Source organism: Durotheca rogersii (assembly GCF_024521655.1).
Source record: "Durotheca rogersii strain YMJ 92031201 chromosome Unknown GGS23scaffold_3, whole genome shotgun sequence".
NCBI lineage: Eukaryota > Fungi > Ascomycota > Sordariomycetes > Xylariales > Xylariaceae > Durotheca > Durotheca rogersii.
This window is the reverse complement of record NW_026251234.1, coordinates 2,586,738-2,606,203: the sequence shown is the minus strand read 5'-3', so window position 1 is coordinate 2,606,203 and position 19,466 is coordinate 2,586,738. Positions and strand designations below refer to the sequence as shown.

Below are 19,466 nucleotides of genomic sequence, written 5' to 3'. Positions count from 1 at the left end.
CCATGCCACGAAAACGGCAAGGCCCTGGTGCTGGCCCCATCCAAGCTTGGATTCTGCCTATTGAGCCCTGCCTGCTGCGTGCTACGACGCATTACAAGATGGACACTACTTCATATTCATACATGTGTGTGTGTGTATGTGTGTATGTGGGTGGGTAGGTAGGTAGGTATGCATGTACATAATGCATACACATACACATACTCTACACACACACACACACACACACACATGTACACACATGGTAGGGAGGGCAAGGCCCCTAACGGTGTCGATGGACTTGGATTAATTGCACCGTGGTACTGTCCCCCGGTTCCCAGTTTCTGGTAGACAAGGGTTTGCTTTGGCCCATGTCTTTATCGTGTCGTCAGGAAGGGCGAGGATGCCTGCCAGCGCTCTGCTTTGACCTCGCCCACAGCCAAACCTACGCGTGATACCCCGGACTTGACCATATGAAGAGATCGTTGGTCCTGCTCCAACTCGTGGGCACCCGGGGAATTCCAAGATTAATAAAGAGAGCCGATGCCTGGACGACTCCTTTCCGCCCTAGGTTTTCTCTTCGGTTTGGCTGATGCCCTCTGTGCTCTCTCATTACTTGAAACGCCGTCTCACGCCTGTCGTTGCTTATCTTCCGCCTCTGACGATATCTGCCTCAACAGGGACAGCAGCACCCCGTGTCCGCCCGCAGCACATCGTCACCTGCTTCTGTCGCCATTCAACACACACTTTATCCGCTACGTAATCTTGCCCGTGGTGGCTATCATCTACCGTCGCCTTGAACTCCGGTTCGTTTCTAGGGCCGACGCAGCGAGTCTAGAGGGACAGAGACAGAGACATAAGAAAAAAGCGAAGAACTCGTTTCAAGTTGGGAAACCCAGCATTCACCTCCCGACCCGTTTCTTCATATTTTCTTTCTTTTTTCGAGATCCCTTGGGACGGCATCGAGCCAATATCTGGAAATAACCCCAATAATACCTGGCCCCTGAACCTTTCAAACCCAGTCGAACGGTGCCAGCCACATTTACGTGGGGAGGAAAGAAGAAGAAAAAAAAGGAGGTTCCCGGTCCAGTTACTTACTTACCTTGCTTCCCCCCTTTCCATTCTGCATTTTCAGCTTCGTTGGTTTGGACTGGCTGGGAACTGCGATGCTACGTCTGTATTCTTAAAGGGGCAAAACAAAAAAAAAGCAGCCGTCCCGATATCGAAATCGTCGTCAACCCGGTCCGCGACGCCTCGTTGGCCCCTCCATTCGCCGCAAAATCAATTTTCGAAAATCAGACTCACCGTAGTCGTCAGCTCCAATACAGCCCATCGGGATTTCGCCGCTGCGGTGTGATTCCTCCGTGAAACTCTGAGGCGTCCCCCAGTGTCACCTAAATATTCGGTAACCTGCATAATCAGCCGATAGCCCAGCCCAGGAACGGTGCAGCTGCTGTCTTGCTCGCCGTTTATCGGATAGCAACGGAAATAGAGATCCAATATTCGCCCGAGAATCATACACCCGTCACTTGGGTATAACTACTGGAATACTGGCGACGCGTTCACCACGGCAACCTGCCGCTCAGATTCCACCACAGCAGCTATGAGTGGGTTAATACCGCTGCTACTGCCGTCGTCTTCGGGCGGTAGGCCAAGTGCCGACTATGCCCCTATCGAGACGGGCAGGCGGGCATCACTCGCACCACATTCATCCGCAGCCCTGCCTTTGGTCCATCGCCGACAGCAGTCGCTGCCATCCATCAGAACTGCTAGGCGCGGCTCCCTAACCCCTCCAACTGCGCTTCCAATCATTCCCTTCACCTCCATGGAGTGGAAGAAGGCCATAGATGAAGTGAAGCGTAAGTATCTGAACCGCAAGTACCGAGCATGCTCTGCGAGGTGCTGCGAGATACTGGACAACCTCAAGGACCCGTCCGCGGTGGAACCCGTTTACCTGATCTACCTCCATTTCTATGCCGCCTCCTCCTTCGAATCATGTGCGCGGCCCCTGTCAACCTCGTCTAATTACCGTACCATGCTTCTCCGCGATGCCCAGACCCACTACAACAAGGCGGACGGGTTGATTCAGAAAACAGAGGACGGCATGAACGGGAGAGGAAGATCCGCGTCCTCGAGCTCCAGCACCTCCAGCCTTCACTCGCCAGAGCTCTCTCCTAGTACGAGGTCGTCGGCGCCAAGTACCACATTGTCATCGCCGAGAACATCGCTATGCTCGGTCGAAGAAGGACCCGCGTCGAAGTCGAGCTCAAGACCGGTAGGCAAGGCCAAGAAGAAGGTGTCGTTCTCGGGGTTGAACGATCTCATCGAATTCCAACCGGAGCCATACATTCGCCCGGACAGCCCTACGCTGGGGTGGGAAGACGACATGCTCCCTCCAAGCGCCGACTCATTCCCTTTATTTGTGGAGAAGAACAGATCGGTGCCGGCGGCAAGCCCAGAGTCGCCAGTAGAGCACGAACGGCCGTCGATGGCCCCGCTAGCTCGGGATTCGCGATCGACAGAAGAGGCAGGTCTCGCAGACGACAAATTCGATCTAGACTCCTTCCTGCAAAATCGGTCGATGAACAAAATCCGCGCCCAGCTCTCCGGCCTGCGCTCGCAAATCACCTTCCACCGCGATGGTGTCGACGCCATGCTTGCTGTGTCCGACGATACGCCCACGGTGCCCACCGTTCCGATAGACATACCGCCCGTGCCCCCCACGCCATTTACGCCACCGCGTCCCGCCCGCGCAAATACCTGCCCGACGGAGGTGGAATTCGGGTTGAGCCCGAGCGGTAGGACGACTCCTTGGACGGCCTCTGCGCTGTTGGACAGCTTTCCCAAATCTCCAAGCTTCGACATAGGCAACCCGAGGGCCATCGTCCGGCCGGCCTCGGCCGCCTCGATGATTCGCTGCGCCGACGAAGCGCTACAGCAGCGCATCGAGCGTCTACGCGCCGGTGGCTGGCGCAGGAAGCGCTTCGACACCCGACGTTACGAGGTGCTGCGGGAACAAGTCCTTGGCGAACTTGGGGCATAAGCGAGCGGGAAAGACCTGTCACCCCTCGCTCCCACCACCCCCCCTCCCCTGGAACCCGGATGATGTACGTCAGCTGACTGCATGTATTGGAACCGTACTTGCGTGACGTAGTCTCCGGCTGGCCAACGTCGCCGATCCTATACGCCTATGTTCAATTAATCAAAACGCCAAAGCCTTTTTCGCGACAGCTTCCAGCCACACCCCACGCATCCGCGGAAGCGGGGCGGGGATGGGATCGCGGCGATTACTTGCCCTACTCGCCGACCATTTTAACATTCGTCATATCTCTTGACCTGGTTTGTATTATACAATCGTGTATGGTTGTGGACTTAACCACGTGCGTGCGCAGTCTATTACTATTGTCATCTCTAAGCAAGGGAAGGTTGGCGGGGGAAGGGGGGGGGGAAACTGGAGTTGGAGGGGGGAAAGGGGACGGAAGGGGAAAATGTCCCCCCCACCTGCTCTCATCACTTTATCGGTATGTTTGCGGGCTGACAACATCGTCGTCATTGTCAGTCACATCGGGTTCAGTTACTATTGGCTGTTATATCATTATACCCTGCTACGAGACCATCCGCATAGGTTTAGGTTATTTTTATTCTTCTTCCTCTTCCTCTTTTGTCTTCGGCTCTCTCTCTCTCTCTCTCTCCGTTACTCGTAGTAGTACGAGAGTCGCCGGGGCTATGTAGTAACAGCTTTTTTTCTTTCTTTCTTATATATATGAAAAATACCCCCAGTAAGAAAATAACGGGAGACGAGGGGCGGGAATGAAGGAAAGGGAGGGAGAGGAGCAACATCGGATAAGCTGAGCTGGGCGGGAAAAGGGGGAGAGGAGGGGGTTTGGAGGACGGCGAAGTGTGTGTTGGACGAGAGAAGAAAAAGCAATAGGCCAGAGGCACACCCGGGAAAGGGGAGACACGTCCGGCATTGGCGCCAGCACGTATGTACATGCGCGCGAAAAATTAATCGATTGAGTTGCTGCTCTCGCAAGAATGGCTTGCGCCGCCTTGCCTCTCGGCTGGCCGCTCGCTTCCACATGCCCCCTGCTTACCTACCTGTCTACCTGTCTACCTGCCCGTCTCTACCTACCACCTCTATGATCATCGCGACGGGGGGGGGGGGGGGGGACCAACGCTTCGAGCGGAGAATCGAGATAGGGGGAGGTAGTCTGCAGACCTATAGTATGTGCACATGCTTGCCTGAGCAGATGCAGCCGCGGCCGTCTGTCTCCTGTCTGCCTGCCTTGCTTACCTACCTCCTTGCTGCGCGGCGCGCGCCGTGCCGTCTGTGTCTCGCCGGGCCCCCTTACTTCCCGTCCCCGCGCCGCGGCATAAAGCGGGCGGCGGCTCCTCGACCACCAACGACCCCCCGTATGCCGTATATATGCCCCAACCCGGCGATGGTCGGCGGTAGTAAGAGCAGTAATAGTAATAGTAGTGGTGGTAGCGCGAGAGAACTACTTCAAAATATCAAGTAAGCGAGAGATGGGCGCATATAAAACAAAAAAAAAAGGGGGGGGGGGGCAAGGAACTTGTAAACAGGCTGACGGGACCTCAGAATAGTCATGACCACGGACGTACACTTGAGACGACGACGCTAGACGGGATAGAAATAGGATAGATAAAGTGGGTGGCAAGAGAGAATGGAGGAGATGTAAAGACCCCCCCCCCAAAGAAAAAACTCCTTCTAGGCGGGTAAGGATCTAGGAGGCAAGGAAAAAAGGACGCCCCTTACTTGACCGACCAACCGATCGTACCTGTCTAAACCCGAGTTCCCGTTCCTCCATCTGCGTCTATATTCCGATATAACGGTGAACAGTGTGTGAAAATGTGTACAAGTGTTCATATGACGCGAGTGAAACTATAGTGCCATACCGACCCTAGATTGTCCCTCTTCCAACTACTTTGCTATATCTTTAGCCCTGTCTTCCTCAACCACACACACTCTCTCTCCCCGCCAAGGATGGGTGGAGGATTGGGTATCTATCCTATTTGCGCCTCTTCTACCAGTTTCCTCTGACTAGCTTCTAGCTGATCTCTCAAGACCCGAAGCTTCTTCGCTTCGCCTCCTTCTCGACCTCTTCCGTCACCTTCAATGTCTGCTCCTGCTCCTTCATCTCGCGGACCTTTGCCATCACGACCTCGCGGAAGATGGCGCCCTTCATAGCACGCGTGAGCTTGCCCTTGCCGGCGCCCTCCTCTTTTGTCGGCGTAGGCTGTCTGATTGGACCGGCTTCGCTGGTCGCAGCCACCGAGCTGTCGGGGAAATCGGGGTTCTCTGGGTCGTCTTCCTGTATCTTGAGTGCCTCGATACGGTTCGACAGCTTAACGAGCTCGATACCGCGCCGCAGCCGTGCCTTGGCGATGTAGGCCTTGATCTCAGGTAACAAGTTGTGGTCCGTGGCACTCTTACCACTGAGCCAGGGGTGCTTCAGAGCTTCCTGCGAAGATATTAGCAACTATGTATACCGGATCAGCAGAATACGAGTCGCCACGTACCTTGCTATTCCATCTGTCGTCGGGATCCGGCTGTAGCAGGTGGCATATGAAGTCCTTAGCGTCGTCACTGACATCCCTCCAGTACCGTTCGTGGAAGACGACCTTGCCGCTGCTGCATTCATCAATCAAATCCTGCAAGTTCTCCGAACGGAATGGGGAATAGCCGCAGAGGAGGGTGTAGGTAATGACGCCCAAAGACCACATATCAACAGGTTTGCCGTGACCTTTCTTCAGCATCACTTCCGGGGCTGCGTAGCCAAAAGAACCCGCCATCGTAGTGAGGACCTCATCCTTGGTATCGAGCATCTTTGCAATTCCGAAATCGGCCAGGACTAGGTCAGAATCGGCAGCTTTGCTGAGGTACAAGAGGTTTTCGGGTTTGAGGTCTGGTTTGGGTAGTTAGATAGCGGCCCAGAGATTACAGGGGGTGGGAGAAGGCAACGACCTACCTCGATGCACGACATTCTTATCATGGAGGTAATCGACGGCACCCAGCACCTGATTTATCGTCTGTGAGGCGTCTTTCTCGGTGAACTTGCCTTGTTCACAGATTCGGTCGAAAAGTTCGCCGCCGGTAGCTAATTCGGTAACAATATACCACTTGTCCTACACACGACTCGAATCAGTGCTAGGCCGAAGGGGAGGGGCATCCGCAATTAGGGGGTTTTCTCTCTTCCGAGGTCCACATACCCTCGACTCAAACCAATCGACGAAGCGAACAATGTGAGGATGCTTCAGGCGCTGGAGCATCTCCAGCTCGTCCCAGACCATCCGCTCGTTTCCCTTAACATTCTTCTTCAGAATGATCTTTATGGCGACTTTGCCCATGGGGCCATCCGCTTCGCGAACAATACCATATGTACCAGCACCGAGGGTCCGTCCGAACTTATACTTCGCTTTCCTCTCGTAGCTCTCGGGTTGGCCCTGGAGGCTCCTGAGCATGGCATTGACTAAGTGCGGTGCCACGTTAGCAAATGTCGGCTATCGAACACCGGCAGAGTATTACACATCGAATAATCGAGCAGATATATATATAGGGGAGAAGACGGGTTATATCGCCCCCATCCGTCCCCCTTCACCCGAAACAAACACGGGAGAGACGCGATAAACGAGGCAGAGGAATACAGATATATAACTTACAACTCATCGTGAATTGGTGGGGTAACCGGGCAAGAAATGCCAGGCTGGAGGGGGTCTCGTGCGAACGCGGGTCAGGATGAAGAGCGTTTCTCTCTTCGAGGCGATAGCGAAGCCTTGAGTCCCGAGAGGGCGAGGCGCTGGCTATTAGGTATGATTAATTCGCCGGTCAGGGAGAGAGAACGAGGCCCAGGTATGGAGGTACGGGGTTGAGGGGAGTGGATAAGTCCTAGAGGAGGAAGACGAGGGAGAGAGGGAGAGCGCTGGTATTGGGCTCGAAAACGATTGTAACGTCTTAGTGGAGGACAGAGAGAGGAGGGGCGCTTCCAATGGATCAAGGGTACGTAGCTGTTTGGGGGGGGGGGGGGGAGAGGCTAGGGCAGGTAGGTACCTAGGTACGTACTTGATTCTTTGGCGTTACCCGCCGTCGTGGCCGGGTTGTGGTATGGAGCAGCGTGCGGCAGCAGGTACTTGGAGCCTGGTAGGTACATGTGAATGTGAGCGCCCAAGGCAGGCTCGGTTCGGTCAGGAGGTACCCAAGTTGCACCCTCTGGAGTACTTGTACAATGCTGGGTCGGCTGGACTCTTCGTAGGAGGTCGTTCCCTATTTCGGCGGGGGGGAGCAAAGGTAGGTAAGGCAGGTATTGTAGAAGGGACTTGGAGAAGGGACTTGTAGAAGGGACGTTTGGAGGGAAACTCGTCTTTATCTTAGGCCGGGTGGGCGCAGCTGAATTTCGATCGGCCTGGGTCTCCTATAAATATAACTGGGGTGAGCGGCGCGTATATTCGGGGGTACTTAAATATACCTACCTACAGATGTACCTAGAGGTATGTAAGCACACTAGATGATGTACCTACCTAGGTACTCCTGTAGATTACACCGCAGCGCGGAGGCCCAGGGGTTGGTCTCGGGAGGTATTGTTAGACAGACGTATCTGTGAGCGAGGTACGCGAGAAGGTAGGCAGCGGATAGACATCCAGCTATGTTTTAGGGTAGATCTGATATCAAGAAAGCGGAGGGAGGCGGGAGGGACACGAGCTAAGTAAGAAGAGGGACCTCCATATGTAGGCGTCTCGGTTCGTCGAGATTCGCAGCCTCTCGGTGATTTCTGCCATGTGGGCGTGCTGGCCCGGCTGAGCTGTACGTGAGGCAGCACACCCGGCCTCCCCAGGCTTGTATACTGGGTAGGTATAGTATAAACCTAGGCTGATCACATCGAACCCAGTCCCAACCAACATGACGTGATGTGATGGATTGGGAGAGAAAGCCTTGCTGGATAAACCCTGCCGTGTGCTCGAAAGTTGGCTATACATTAGGTACTATAGAGACTTTCCTCCTACAGGTACCTAGGGTAGGAGGGTAGGCAAGCAGGTACGCAGGATACCTACAGGTAAGTATACATGTGCAGGTACCTTCTTATAGGTACCTACACCTATTCGTGCAGGTAAGGTACCTACCTAAAGTCCCTACCTCTATTACATCAGGCACCTACTCATATACGCCTTAGGGGGCGGGTAGGCAGGTACGTGGTAGAATACGGGCATACCGTCCGCTGCACACCCATGGATAAGGGGCAGGCCAGCTCAGCCGCAATGCCGGGCTGCTGGGGGAGCCCAATAACCAGTCGCGGACGAACCGAAAGCATCGAGAGGCTAACTCGAGACTCACTACTCATATGAGATACGTAAGCTGGCTGACACGGCACCGTGGCTCGCGTTGGCGACCTCGCTGTCCCCACCGGCGGCTAGCCCTCGCCTCGTGGCCATGCAGCACTACATCACATGCCTATTCCGGCTTATACGCAGTAAGGAACAACGAGGGTGCCCTCCTTGTCATCCAATCTCCCCAGACGACTCCGCGTATATGTAGCATATCAAATGACTAAGCTGCAAATATAGACCTGTAAAGTCAGACAAATTAGCATGGCGCACCGAGTCGGAAACGGAAGAGAAATAGAGGGAGGCAGAAGACAGCGGAAGATGGAGAGAGTGTACGTCTACATAGCAGAGTGGGCATCGTGGAGACGACATGGTGGCCCCCCTTTTGCTATTTCTATATTACGTTCGGTACCTATTTACCTACCTCCTTTACGGGTATCTGATGGAGTAGACTTGTGCCGTGCGTGCCGGGAAGCCGGAACCCATGGCTGAGCATGGACATGAAGTCCGGCGCAAAGGGTGATTTCAGGGCCCCGAAGCTGATACCTTACCAACCTGTGGGAGGCCCATCTTGAATGCCTCACTGGATAGGAGGTACCTACCTTAGGTACTTATGCTGGCCTCGGGCAACGAGACTAGGTTTGTCACATCCATACATTAATGGCATTGTATGGGTCGCCTTACATACCTGCTTATCCTCCTGTACTAGGATTAGGAGGCCGTACATAGTAACATTGGGTTGGGCTAGAATGAGTGATGACATGTGATGTGTAGGAAATCAAAACACATTGTGCACCTACGCAGGCATACGTATATTTTCATCTTGACATATTTACAGACTTACAGACTTACAGCCCAGTCTCCCACCACCAGCTTCACCTGGCCTACACACACGTATGTACGTCTACGGGGATAAGATGTGCATGCACGAAGGGTGCATGAGTTGAGGATGTTGTCGTGGACGGACCAATGCACATTGCCTAATGACACCTGTAGGTACCTGTACCTACCTCCTAGGCGCATACCTTAGATACCTTAGGTACCTCTCTAAACTCCTAACATCCGTTGCCCTAGGAGGAGTACCTCTAGGTACCTAAGGCGCCCAGCTCTGACTGATGACTTTATGTAGCTCGCCTTGCCGATTTGCACGGCCCGTGGCCGAGGGCAGCCTTAGGCAGGTACATGTCACCTCTCTGACTGGGCTGCGGGGCAATTGTGGCGTTCCGTTTACTCATGCAATTCATTCCCTTCATCCCCATCCGCTGCCTTCCGTCTATGCACACCTCTTCATTTGTGAACGATCTCGACTCGCCCACGAGTTCATTCTCCTCGATCTGCCTGTCTTGGCATCGGATCCCGGGAAGAGACAGAGATGTGATTGCACCACTTTGAACCCCAACACCTCAACCAGTGCCCACTCCTCAGCCGTCTATGGGTCATCCTGCTCGCGTACCTTGGACAAATTCTCATCGTCATATTCACTGTATATCCCAAAGCCATCTGGTAGCTCTGCAGCTACTTTCGCAGGCTGTTTCGGTCCCCGGACTTTTTCTCCTTCGCCATCGCCCGACCCGCGGAATCCAACGGACGCCTCGGCTGGGGAGGCGAGAACTGCTGTCCTGGCTTGTGTCACCAGCACGGCCTACATCCACCTCCGCCACCCTGCGCAGCCCATCTCCCCGTACCAAAATGTCGGGTTTGGGCCCCAAGAGATTAAACAAGGAGCTATTAAAGGTATGTCTAGCATTCGCAACCCGGCGCCCCTTCTGCTGCGCAGTACGTTAACTAGATGCAAATACCAGATCTCGAGTAGTCTACCGCCTGGTATCGCCCTGGTCTCTGCCGAGAACTTGGAAGAATGGTTCCTTGATATCCAAGTCCTCGACCAGAATCCCCTCTACGCGGGTCAGACCTACCGCCTGAAGTTCAAGTTTAGCAACTCATATCCCATCGGTATACGCTCTCGCCTCTTGATCGTTCGGGGGACACGGAACTAATATGGGAGTGACAGAGCCTCCCGAAGTAACATTTGTGAAGCTGGACAACCGACAGATACCTATGCACCCTCACATCTACTCGAATGGGATCATCTGCCTTGACCTTCTCGGAACACAGGGATGGAGCCCGGTCCAGAACGTGGAGAGCGTATGCATGAGCATCCAGAGCATGTTGACTGGGAATACTAGAAACGAGCGGCCACCGGGAGACGAGGACTTCGTACGCGGGAATCGCCTGCGACCCAGAGACATTGATTTCTATTACCACGATAACACCGTATAAAATCAGCGAATCTGACCAGCTTGAGCTTCCCGGCCGATAGACTACGACCAGCCAGGAGCCCTGCATTGCGCCGAGACCCGAAACAGTTCGTTTTCATTTGCCTGTCATCGGGCTAGAGTTTGAGGGGTATCTGGTGTTGGAACATCCATGGGTGTGGCACGAGCGGTTCATCAAGGCAGGCGGGATTATTTTCAGCTAGAAGCAACGGGACTACCCCAGGCTGACAGGTGCATATTCCGCGAGGAGAAGGGTGCGGTTCCCAGCTTACGACACCGCGCTGGAATCTTCGTAATGGGCGGCTCTTTCTAACGGGTATATAACTTACCGCCATCGCGTTTCTTTCCGGCATTCGCACACATATTTATAGGCAGATACCGTCTTGGGTTGACCACGCGACTGGCTGTTTGAAGGCACCCATCCTCCTGGGTAGCCATGTGTCTATCATGATCGGATGTGTGTTGAAGCAACACTGCCAGGCTAGCAATAACATTTCACACTTTGATGAAGACGAAATCGAAGGGGGGGGGGGGGTTAAGAAAAAAGACAGTGTTGGCTCTGGAAAGTGATAACAATAAGTTTACCCGTACCAATGAATCTTTCTATGAACCGGGTACTGACCGCCTGTGTTTACATATCTGCCTACCTCTTACGTGCTTACATAGGCCTCGCCCGTATAACAGGTAGGTAGTATAGCACACGAGAACGGCGTGGCGGGCAATCGATGCGGGGCGGTGACGTCGCGTCGGTGCTGATCAACGTTTTGATTCCGCGATTCGGCGCTAAGCCGGAAGAGGACAAGCCTGTTGAATACTCGAGCTACCTCCAGCCTACGTGTAGGTAGGTACCGAATAGCCTCACTCACTACATGTAGGTACCTCCTCCAACCAACCCCAAAGCTACCCCGGCTCCTCTGCAAGTTGCAACCCGTCCCAACACGCTGAAGCTCCGTCTTTCCCTCTCGCAACCCGTGCATTACGCATTACCTCCCATCCCTCTTCACTCAGAAACCCCCCCTCCCCCCATGAAGAGCTCGAGATGGCTCCTCATGTGGGGTTTGACACCGACCAGATCAGAGATAAGGCTCACAAGGACCTTCTCTATCTTCTAGAAGGCGTAAGTAAGGCTCCCGAATAATCATGCCATCCTAGGCTGGGACGGTCGAGAATAACAGGTCGCTTCAGGTTCGCGGCAAGAAAAACCTCGTTATCGAGCGTAGCCTGGCTGGTCCAATTGGCGTCGTCGCCAAGGTGTCGACGTTGCAGGACTATGGCGTCGACAAGTTCTTCTTCCTCGAAAACGGGAATGCCGATACGAGCCAGCGCAATGTCGTCTTCATGGCTCGAGGGGAATGTGCCCGGCATGCCCAGTCCATAGCAGGTTTGTGATGTTGCTTGGTCTAGATTTCATTCCCTCCCACCCCCCACCCGCTCGCCAGAAGCTACGGGCTCTCAGTAGACATCATGGATGCATTCATCCCGTTCCAAGTTGTCAGTCAATACCGCCCAATATGAATACCTCATAAGCGCGACTTCACAGTTTTTCTCTCGCTAGAACCGACGCGTGAGACGCTATGGTGACGTGCTGACATCAAGCGCAGACCAGATCAAGCGGTTGCAACGCGAGAGCCAGACCGGCCACGATTTCCACGTCTTCTGGGTGCCACGCCGTACCCTGGTATCCGACAAACTTTTGGAGGAAGCTGGCGTCCTAGGCGACGTGAACATAGCCGAGCTTCCTCTGTATTTCTTCCCGCTCGAACGAGACGTCTTATCTCTAGAACTCGACAACTCCTTCCAAGACTTGTTTCTCCGCAAGGATACGACACCGACCTTCTTGATGGCTAAGGCCTTGATGGACATTCAACTGAAACACGGACTCTTTCCGCGCGTCATCGGAAAGGGCGACAATGCAAAGCGCGTGGCTGAACTGCTTACTAGAATGCGACAGGAGATTCTGGCCGGAGAGGATGCGAGCGAAGGCTCCAAGTCGGGGCTTTCTCCCAGCAACACGGTAGAGAGCGTCATCATAATCGATCGCGAGGTGGATCTTGTCACACCCTTACTCACCCAGCTGACATATGAAGGGCTGCTTGACGAGGTCTGGGGAATCCAGAATAACCAAACGGACGTTGATTCCACCATCGTCGGGGCTCTGCCGCAGTCCGCCTCTCAGAGTACCGCGTCTACCCCGACGCCCAGCGCTATTTCGAGGAAGCGTAAGATCCAATTAGATTCCTCTGATAAACTTTACGATGGGCTCCGCGATGCGAACTTTGCGATCGTCGGCACGCTCCTCAATAAAGTCGCACGAAGGTTACAAAGTGATTTCGACAGCCGGCACACCTCCAAGACAACGGCAGAGCTCAAAGACTTCGTCAAGAAATTACCTGGCTATCAGACCGAGCATCAGAGCCTGAAGGTCCACACTGGGCTTGCCGAGGAGATCATGAAGCATACTCGAGCAGAGCAGTTCAGTCGAATGCTAGAGGTCCAGCAGAACCTAGCCGCGGGTGCCGATCCGAGCTCGCAACTCGACGCCATCGAGGAATTGATAGCAAGGGACGTGCCGCTGCGTGAGATACTGCGGCTTCTGTGCATATACTCATGCATATCCGGCGGTATCAAATCGAAGGATTTCGACCAGCTTAGGCGGTTAGTCCTAGAGGGCTACGGCTACCAGCACCTTTTAACCCTGCACAACTTAGAGAAGCTTCAGTTGTTCTTGTCCCGCGCTTCGCCGATGGCTAGCATGATCCCCATGTCAGGTTCGGGAGCGGCAACGGGGACTAAGACTAATTATACCTACTTGCGCAAGCAACTTCGCTTAATCGTCGACGAAGTCAACGAACATGACCCTAACGACATCGCGTACGTCTACAGCGGCTATGCTCCGCTCTCTATCCGGCTTGTACAGTGTATACTACAGAAGCAATATCTTCTCTCGATCACGCGTGGCAACGGGGCGACTGGCACGGGTACTGCTGGCGGCGGCGGCGCTCAGGGATGGCGGGGATTCGACGAGGCTGTCAAGCATGTGCGAGGCCAGACATTTGACGAATTGCAAAAGGGTGAAGACAAAGCGGTCAAGGCCCGAGCGCTATTATCCGGAGGAGGTGACAAGAAGACGGTATTTGTCGTCTTCGTTGGAGGTATCACCTTCACCGAGATCGCGGCGCTGAGGTTTATCACGAAGAAGGAAGAGGGTTGGTGCCATATCTCGTCCTAGATCTCCCCACCTGTCACGTCGACCAGCTAACATGACGGTTGTCTTAACAGGTCGGAGAAATATCGTCATCTGTACGACATCGATGATTAGCGGAAATAAGATGATGGATGCCGCAGTAGAGAAGGGGTCATTCATAAGGGAAGCGCCGGCGGCGAGCGTCCCGCCGACGGGCCCGTAAGAGGACGTGACGGCATTCCGATATAGAATCCACCAAGACAGCGGCGGAAGATCAGGATCTGTCCTGTCCGTGTGAGAGGAGTCGAGAGGCGCCATTCTCGACCGTGTATAGGCAGCTGAATATGTCGCCGCTCGCAGAGAGCAGGGCCAGGATGGTCCGCATTACGTTGGCGATTTATGGTCGTTGGCTTGGTCCCGATTTGCACTGGAGAGAAGGAGTAGGGTTAGCTCGTGGTGGTGGCAGACAACAATGAATTGAGGAATGACCTGTTATATATAGGTACACATGTGTGTCCCTTGAACGTACAGGTAGGCGTACATAGGGTGCGGATAGGCAAGCTTAGCTGTGCCTGAGGGAAATTGAATAGATGGTTGCCGCCGGCCCGGTTCGAAGGTGAGGATAAAGATGGTTTTCAGGTGTAGATCTGGCCTACCTTAGGTACCTCCTACCGAAGCAGGTACCTAGTGCGTCCCGGCTGAGAGGCCCTGCGAGATGTCGAGTACACGATATGTACGTGTAATCATACCTGTGTTATGTGAGGCGTGGGGGTATTCGCTTGGTACCTCCCCGACTTGGACTGAGGGTGCAACCAGCTCCCACAAGTTCTAACGGAGAGAAGAAGCGTGTGTTTGGTCACGTGGCACTGCACCCCGACCTCCTCCGGGTTCCCCTTCGCTCCCACGAACCCACCTAAACTTGCTTAACCTGACCGAACCTGACCCGCCTAGTCTGTTACCTGGGTGGTCTGTTACCCAGGTGGTCTGTTACCCAAGTGTTAGGTTAGCTTACACTGGCACATGGGTGCAGACATGCCTATACGCAGGCATGTACATGCACTGGCAATCGGCACGGCAAGGTACATGGCGAAATGGTGGCATAGGGTCGCCGGCCGGCTCCTCTGCTCTCTGCTGCTGCTGTTCCTGGCGGCAGGAAGGTTACCTATTACTGGCATTACCACCTACTTACTTCTGCCATTACCGGCGTTGCTACTCTCCCAGTGGGCATCGCATGCGGACTTGAGAAGCCCATCAAACGTCATGTACCATATCCCTCCTAAACTCTACATATCCCTCTATCCCTCGTGTGTCTCATCCATAGTCGGGCCGTCCGCGGACACCAATTGATTTCCCGTCTCTCTGACCTTGGCACCCCGGGCAATATCCAGAGATGAGAGGAGCCGAGACGGCGTTAACTCTCGGTCTCACCTCTCGCCTTTGCCCCCTTCTCGAGTGAATACCATACATCACTTACCTCACTTAGAAAACGCTACGGTTTCATTCACTCGACATACCTGCCTTTGCGTTCCCTGCCGTCGGGCAGCGGCTAGAGACGAAGCAATCGAAAACGAACCCGGCCCCGCGGGATCTGTGCATGGCAAGGTACAGTATAATTCCTGCCCATTGGCCACTGTGCGTGATCATTCGATACTTCTTCAATAGACTCTCACCCCCAGATGAAACCAGTTCTTCATAACACGGCTAACAAGAACCCCCCCGCAGCGGCCAGAGTCCCGGCGTTCACAGCGCAGTGCCCGGACTAGCGACAGAGCTGCCGTGTCCGGTTGGCATGCCGGTCCAGTGACGATTACGCGCAGATTGAGAGACGAGTTGCTCGCGCGAGACGTTTTCACATACTCAATGGGAGTCGTGGTCGAGCTCCCCATACACGAACCCCGGGCCACCTACTTCATACCCTTACGTCGCTGCGTGTGCATGTCTCGAGCCGCGACGGGACCTGGGCTCACCAGCTATGAGAAGCGCTCAGGAGGCCTTGTTGGAGGAGGGCAATTGTATCGGGCCGGGCCCTCTGATGGATTTGGAGGAATTGGACCAACACCTAGAATCTCTACTTGCCTCTTCGGTCGATATTACCAAGACTCTTCCTGCCTCTCTCGTCCTAGATCCGTGCACCCCTTACGGCGCCGACTCATCTATATCGACGGAAACCCCGAGAACAGAATCCGAGATTGTGGTACGGATTGATGATACGGACGTAGAGATGGATAACATGGCTTCCACACCTGTGCCCCAGCAAGGCGATCACACGTAAGTCTCCTTCATATGGTAGTATCTACCCTTGGCGAATTTCCATCGCCGGTTGGGTCATTATCACGATGCCGTCGCCACCATCATAATGACATGTTCTAAACCGAGCAGCAGTTCTTACCGAGATAAACCGCCGTCGAAGGACTTGAAATTCCTCGGCGCTGACGGAAATCTCGGAAAGTCTTTCGAGTCATCAACCTCGGCCGTCTCTGACCAGTCGGAGTTGGCCTCTCTCCCCACCACCTCGTCGTCCTCAAGTAAAGCGACAACGCCCGTCGATGTGGACGGACCGAAAGACTTAGGAGTGGCATCCTCCATCAATAACGTTACTACTACCGCAGCCCCTGTCAGAGCGAGGAGGCGGACATATAATGTGCGGCCGCGAGCATCCATCCCAGCGGATCTCGCTCCGTACGAGTATGCCAACCAATGCATAGCCGCAGCCGAGTCATCTCGGCTGAACCCGTATGCCCTGCACCAGGACGAGTACTCGATGTTGAGAAGCCACATTACCCATGCTCAGGTGACCACCTATCTAAACGTCCGGAACGGAATCCTGCGGTTATGGCTGAGTAACCCGCGGATCTGTGTTTCTCGAGAGGAAGCGGTTGGATGTGCTAAAGACGCCAGATGGTTCAACGCTGCAAGCGTTTGCTACGATTGGCTCGTCCGCGCTGGATACATTAATTTCGGATGTACCGAGGTTACGATGCTGAAGAAGCGGTCGAGGAACGCGGACCAGAGCAAAAAGGGGAAAACTGTGGTCATCATCGGTGCCGGCATGGCTGGGCTCGGGTGTGCGAGGCAGCTCGACAGTCTATTCCGACACTATACCAGGCAACTCCGTGACCTGGGGGAGGGCACTCCGAGGGTAATTGTCGTTGAAGGCCGAAATCGCTTGGGCGGTCGGGTGTACTCGCGCGCACTGGACGGAAGCAGGAGCCAGCATCTCCTAGGCTTTAAAGGCCGAAGACATAGTGTCGAATGCGGCGGCATGATCATCACAGGCTTCGAACGAGGCAATCCGTTGAACGTTCTAGTCCGAGGGCAGATGGCCCTCCCCTACTACGCCCTGAGACCAGATACGACCCTCTACGATACCAATGGCAAGCCGGTCGACGACAAGCGAGACCGGCTTGTCGAAAAACTATACAACGATTGCCTTGAGCGAGTAAGCGACTACAAGTTTAAGAACCCGCCGTCGAAGCTCATCGAGGGTAATAAGGACTCGATAGATGAAGGTCGGGATAGCTCGTCTGAAGGTCAGAAGACTATCGCCCATGTTGAAGAGGCAGCGGCCTCTCTTCCACAGGCACCGCCGGTTTCGCAACAGAGCTTAGGGCCTCAGGTTAACTTCGTTCCTATCTCTACCGACCGAGCCACTGGCAGAACGCACGTCCAACCCGGGACCGCAGCCACCGTCAAAGCAGCTTTTAAAGCACGTTTGATGGGCTGGGCACTAAAAGAAAACGTAACCGATGACCACGATCTGGACCTCGACGCCGCGGCCACCGCCCCCGATGCGACCCTCGGCTCCGTCATGGACGAGGCCATATCGCAATACAAGAATATCGTCGACCTTACACCCCAGGACTTCCGACTTTTGAACTGGCACGTCGCCAACCTTGAATACAGCAACGCTACGAATTATAACCAACTTAGCATAGGCGGTTGGGATATCGACGCCGGAAACGAATGGGAGGGCAAGCACACGATGGTAGTCGGCGGCTACCAGACTGTTCCGTGGGGCCTAGCGACTACCCCGTCACGGCTGGATGTCCGAAAGAACGTCACCGTCAAGCGAGTAGTCTACAGTCCCAATGGAGAAGGACCTTCGCGTGTCGAATGCGAAGACGGATCTGCCTTGGACGCTGATTACATTGTTTCGACTATACCCCTCGGCGTTTTGAAACATGGAAATGTTGAATTCGACCCGCCTCTACCACCTTCCAAGGTAGAAGCCATCAGTCGGTTGGGATACGGTATCCTTAACAAGATCGTCTTAGTCTACGAAGAGCCTTTTTGGGACAATAGTAAAGACATCTTCGGTTGTCTTCGCACTCCATCGTCCCGCCATAGCCTTAAGCAGGCAGATTATGCCTCTCAACGGGGACGCTGCTTCCAATGGTTCAATGTAACGAACACAAGCGGCATCCCGGCGCTCATTGGGTTAATGGCGGGGGATGCTGGCTTCGATACCGAACACTCTGGAAATGATGAGTTGGTCGCCGAAGCCACCGAAGTTCTCCGCAGCGTATACGGCGCTAAGGTCCCATCGCCTATCCACTCAATCGTTACACGCTGGGGCTCCGACAAGTTCGCTCGAGGATCGTACTCCTCTGCCGGTCCCTCTATGCACCTCGAGGACTACCAGACGATGGCGCAACCTGTGGGCAATCTGTTATTTGCGGGAGAGCATACGACCGATACACATCCTGCCACGGTGCACGGCGCCTACCTGACGGGTCTGCGTGCAGCATCGGAAATCGTCGATGCCATGCTCGGACCAATTGAGATTCCTGCCCCCCTCGTACCACCTAAGGAATCTACCGTCGCCTCCCTCGGGTCAAAGCGCAAAGCCCCTAGTGAGGTCCTGCCCCAAACCTCGTCTAGAGCTAGTAAACAAGCTCGTATCGAAGCTTATGAGCACGCTTTTGGGCAACACGTCGTGGCGCAGATTGGTGAGCGGCCGTGGCGACCCCAGAAGGTAGCGGGGAACGCGTATCTCTTATACAGCAAGGAATTCTTTGAGATAGCACGTAAACGGTGTCAAGGGGAGCGCCGGGCAGGAAAAGGAAAGCCCGGGCCGAACGAGGTGCGTGTCATGACGAGTAAGATGTGGAAAGAGGCGACAAGCGAGGAGCGGAAGCCTTTCGAAGACCAGGCAGCGGAACAGAAACAAACGTACAGCGAGGCTCTCCAGACCTGGGAAGACACGGTTCGAGAGTGGGAACAGCGGTATGTCGAGATAAGGAAGGAATACGAGAAGGATCACAAGCTCAACCTCGACGGCGACGGAGATACTCCCGACGAAGACGGCAGGGAGAGAAGACGAGCAAAGGTTGGCAGTTACGCCGAGAGCGAGGGAAACGACGCCAAGGCGAGGAAGCGAAGCTAGCCATGGAGACAGGTCGTTTTGGTCCCTGTCTCTCTCCCAGCCATGCACATGCTCGGCGAACAGCGGAGGAGAAAGGGGGCCACGCAATATATAATACGTCGGCCAAGGTGGCAACACATTCAGCGGAGTTATCGGCTAACCGTACATACAGTTCGATGCCCGGGGTGTACTAACGTCTGCATCGGAATCCGACGCGGAGGGGGTTGCTGGCGGCTCATTGCATACTTCGGTACTCGCATGTTCATGTCCTATCGAAGGGGTATGACATCTGCGCTCTTGGAAGAAGCAGAATCCACCTCTCTCGACC

General features: G+C 54.5%; 4 protein-coding genes across 4 annotated transcripts; 3 read left to right on the top strand and 1 right to left on the bottom strand.

The window, feature by feature from the left end:
- Positions 1-1,270: 1,270 nt before the first annotated feature.
- Positions 1,271-3,178, top strand: GGS23DRAFT_303744 (uncharacterized protein). The gene has a single exon (XM_051512739.1). It carries the CDS (start codon positions 1,580-1,582, stop codon positions 3,017-3,019), a length of 1,440 nt encoding a protein of 479 aa, XP_051375768.1. The 5' UTR covers positions 1,271-1,579; the 3' UTR covers positions 3,020-3,178.
- Positions 3,179-4,520: 1,342 nt separating this feature from the next.
- Positions 4,521-6,680, bottom strand: GGS23DRAFT_553348 (calcium/calmodulin-dependent protein kinase 1). Its single transcript, XM_051515466.1, has 4 exons — positions 6,208-6,680; positions 5,967-6,123; positions 5,518-5,903; positions 4,521-5,459 (listed from the first exon to the last, which is right to left on the bottom strand). Exons 1-4 carry the CDS (start codon positions 6,457-6,459, stop codon positions 5,058-5,060), a joined length of 1,197 nt encoding a protein of 398 aa, XP_051375767.1. The 5' UTR covers positions 6,460-6,680; the 3' UTR covers positions 4,521-5,057.
- Positions 6,681-10,002: 3,322 nt separating this feature from the next.
- Positions 10,003-10,593, top strand: GGS23DRAFT_593787 (ubiquitin conjugating enzyme; the record flags this gene model as incomplete). Its single annotated transcript, XM_051518073.1, has 3 exons — positions 10,003-10,047; positions 10,116-10,266; positions 10,325-10,593. The coding sequence occupies 3 exons, from the start codon at positions 10,003-10,005 to the stop codon at positions 10,591-10,593; spliced, it is 465 nt and encodes a 154-aa protein (XP_051375766.1).
- A 1,035-nt stretch (positions 10,594-11,628) lies between these two features.
- GGS23DRAFT_603177 (vacuolar protein sorting 33A-like protein) lies at positions 11,629-19,159 on the top strand (the record flags this gene model as incomplete). The annotated part of the gene is made up of 8 exons (XM_051519439.1): positions 11,629-11,706; positions 11,775-11,970; positions 12,191-13,795; positions 13,869-13,975; positions 15,095-15,126; positions 15,652-16,018; positions 16,223-17,018; positions 17,049-19,159. 8 exons carry the CDS (start codon positions 11,629-11,631, stop codon positions 19,157-19,159), a joined length of 5,292 nt encoding a protein of 1,763 aa, XP_051375765.1.
- Between the last annotated feature and the right edge of the window lie 307 nt (positions 19,160-19,466).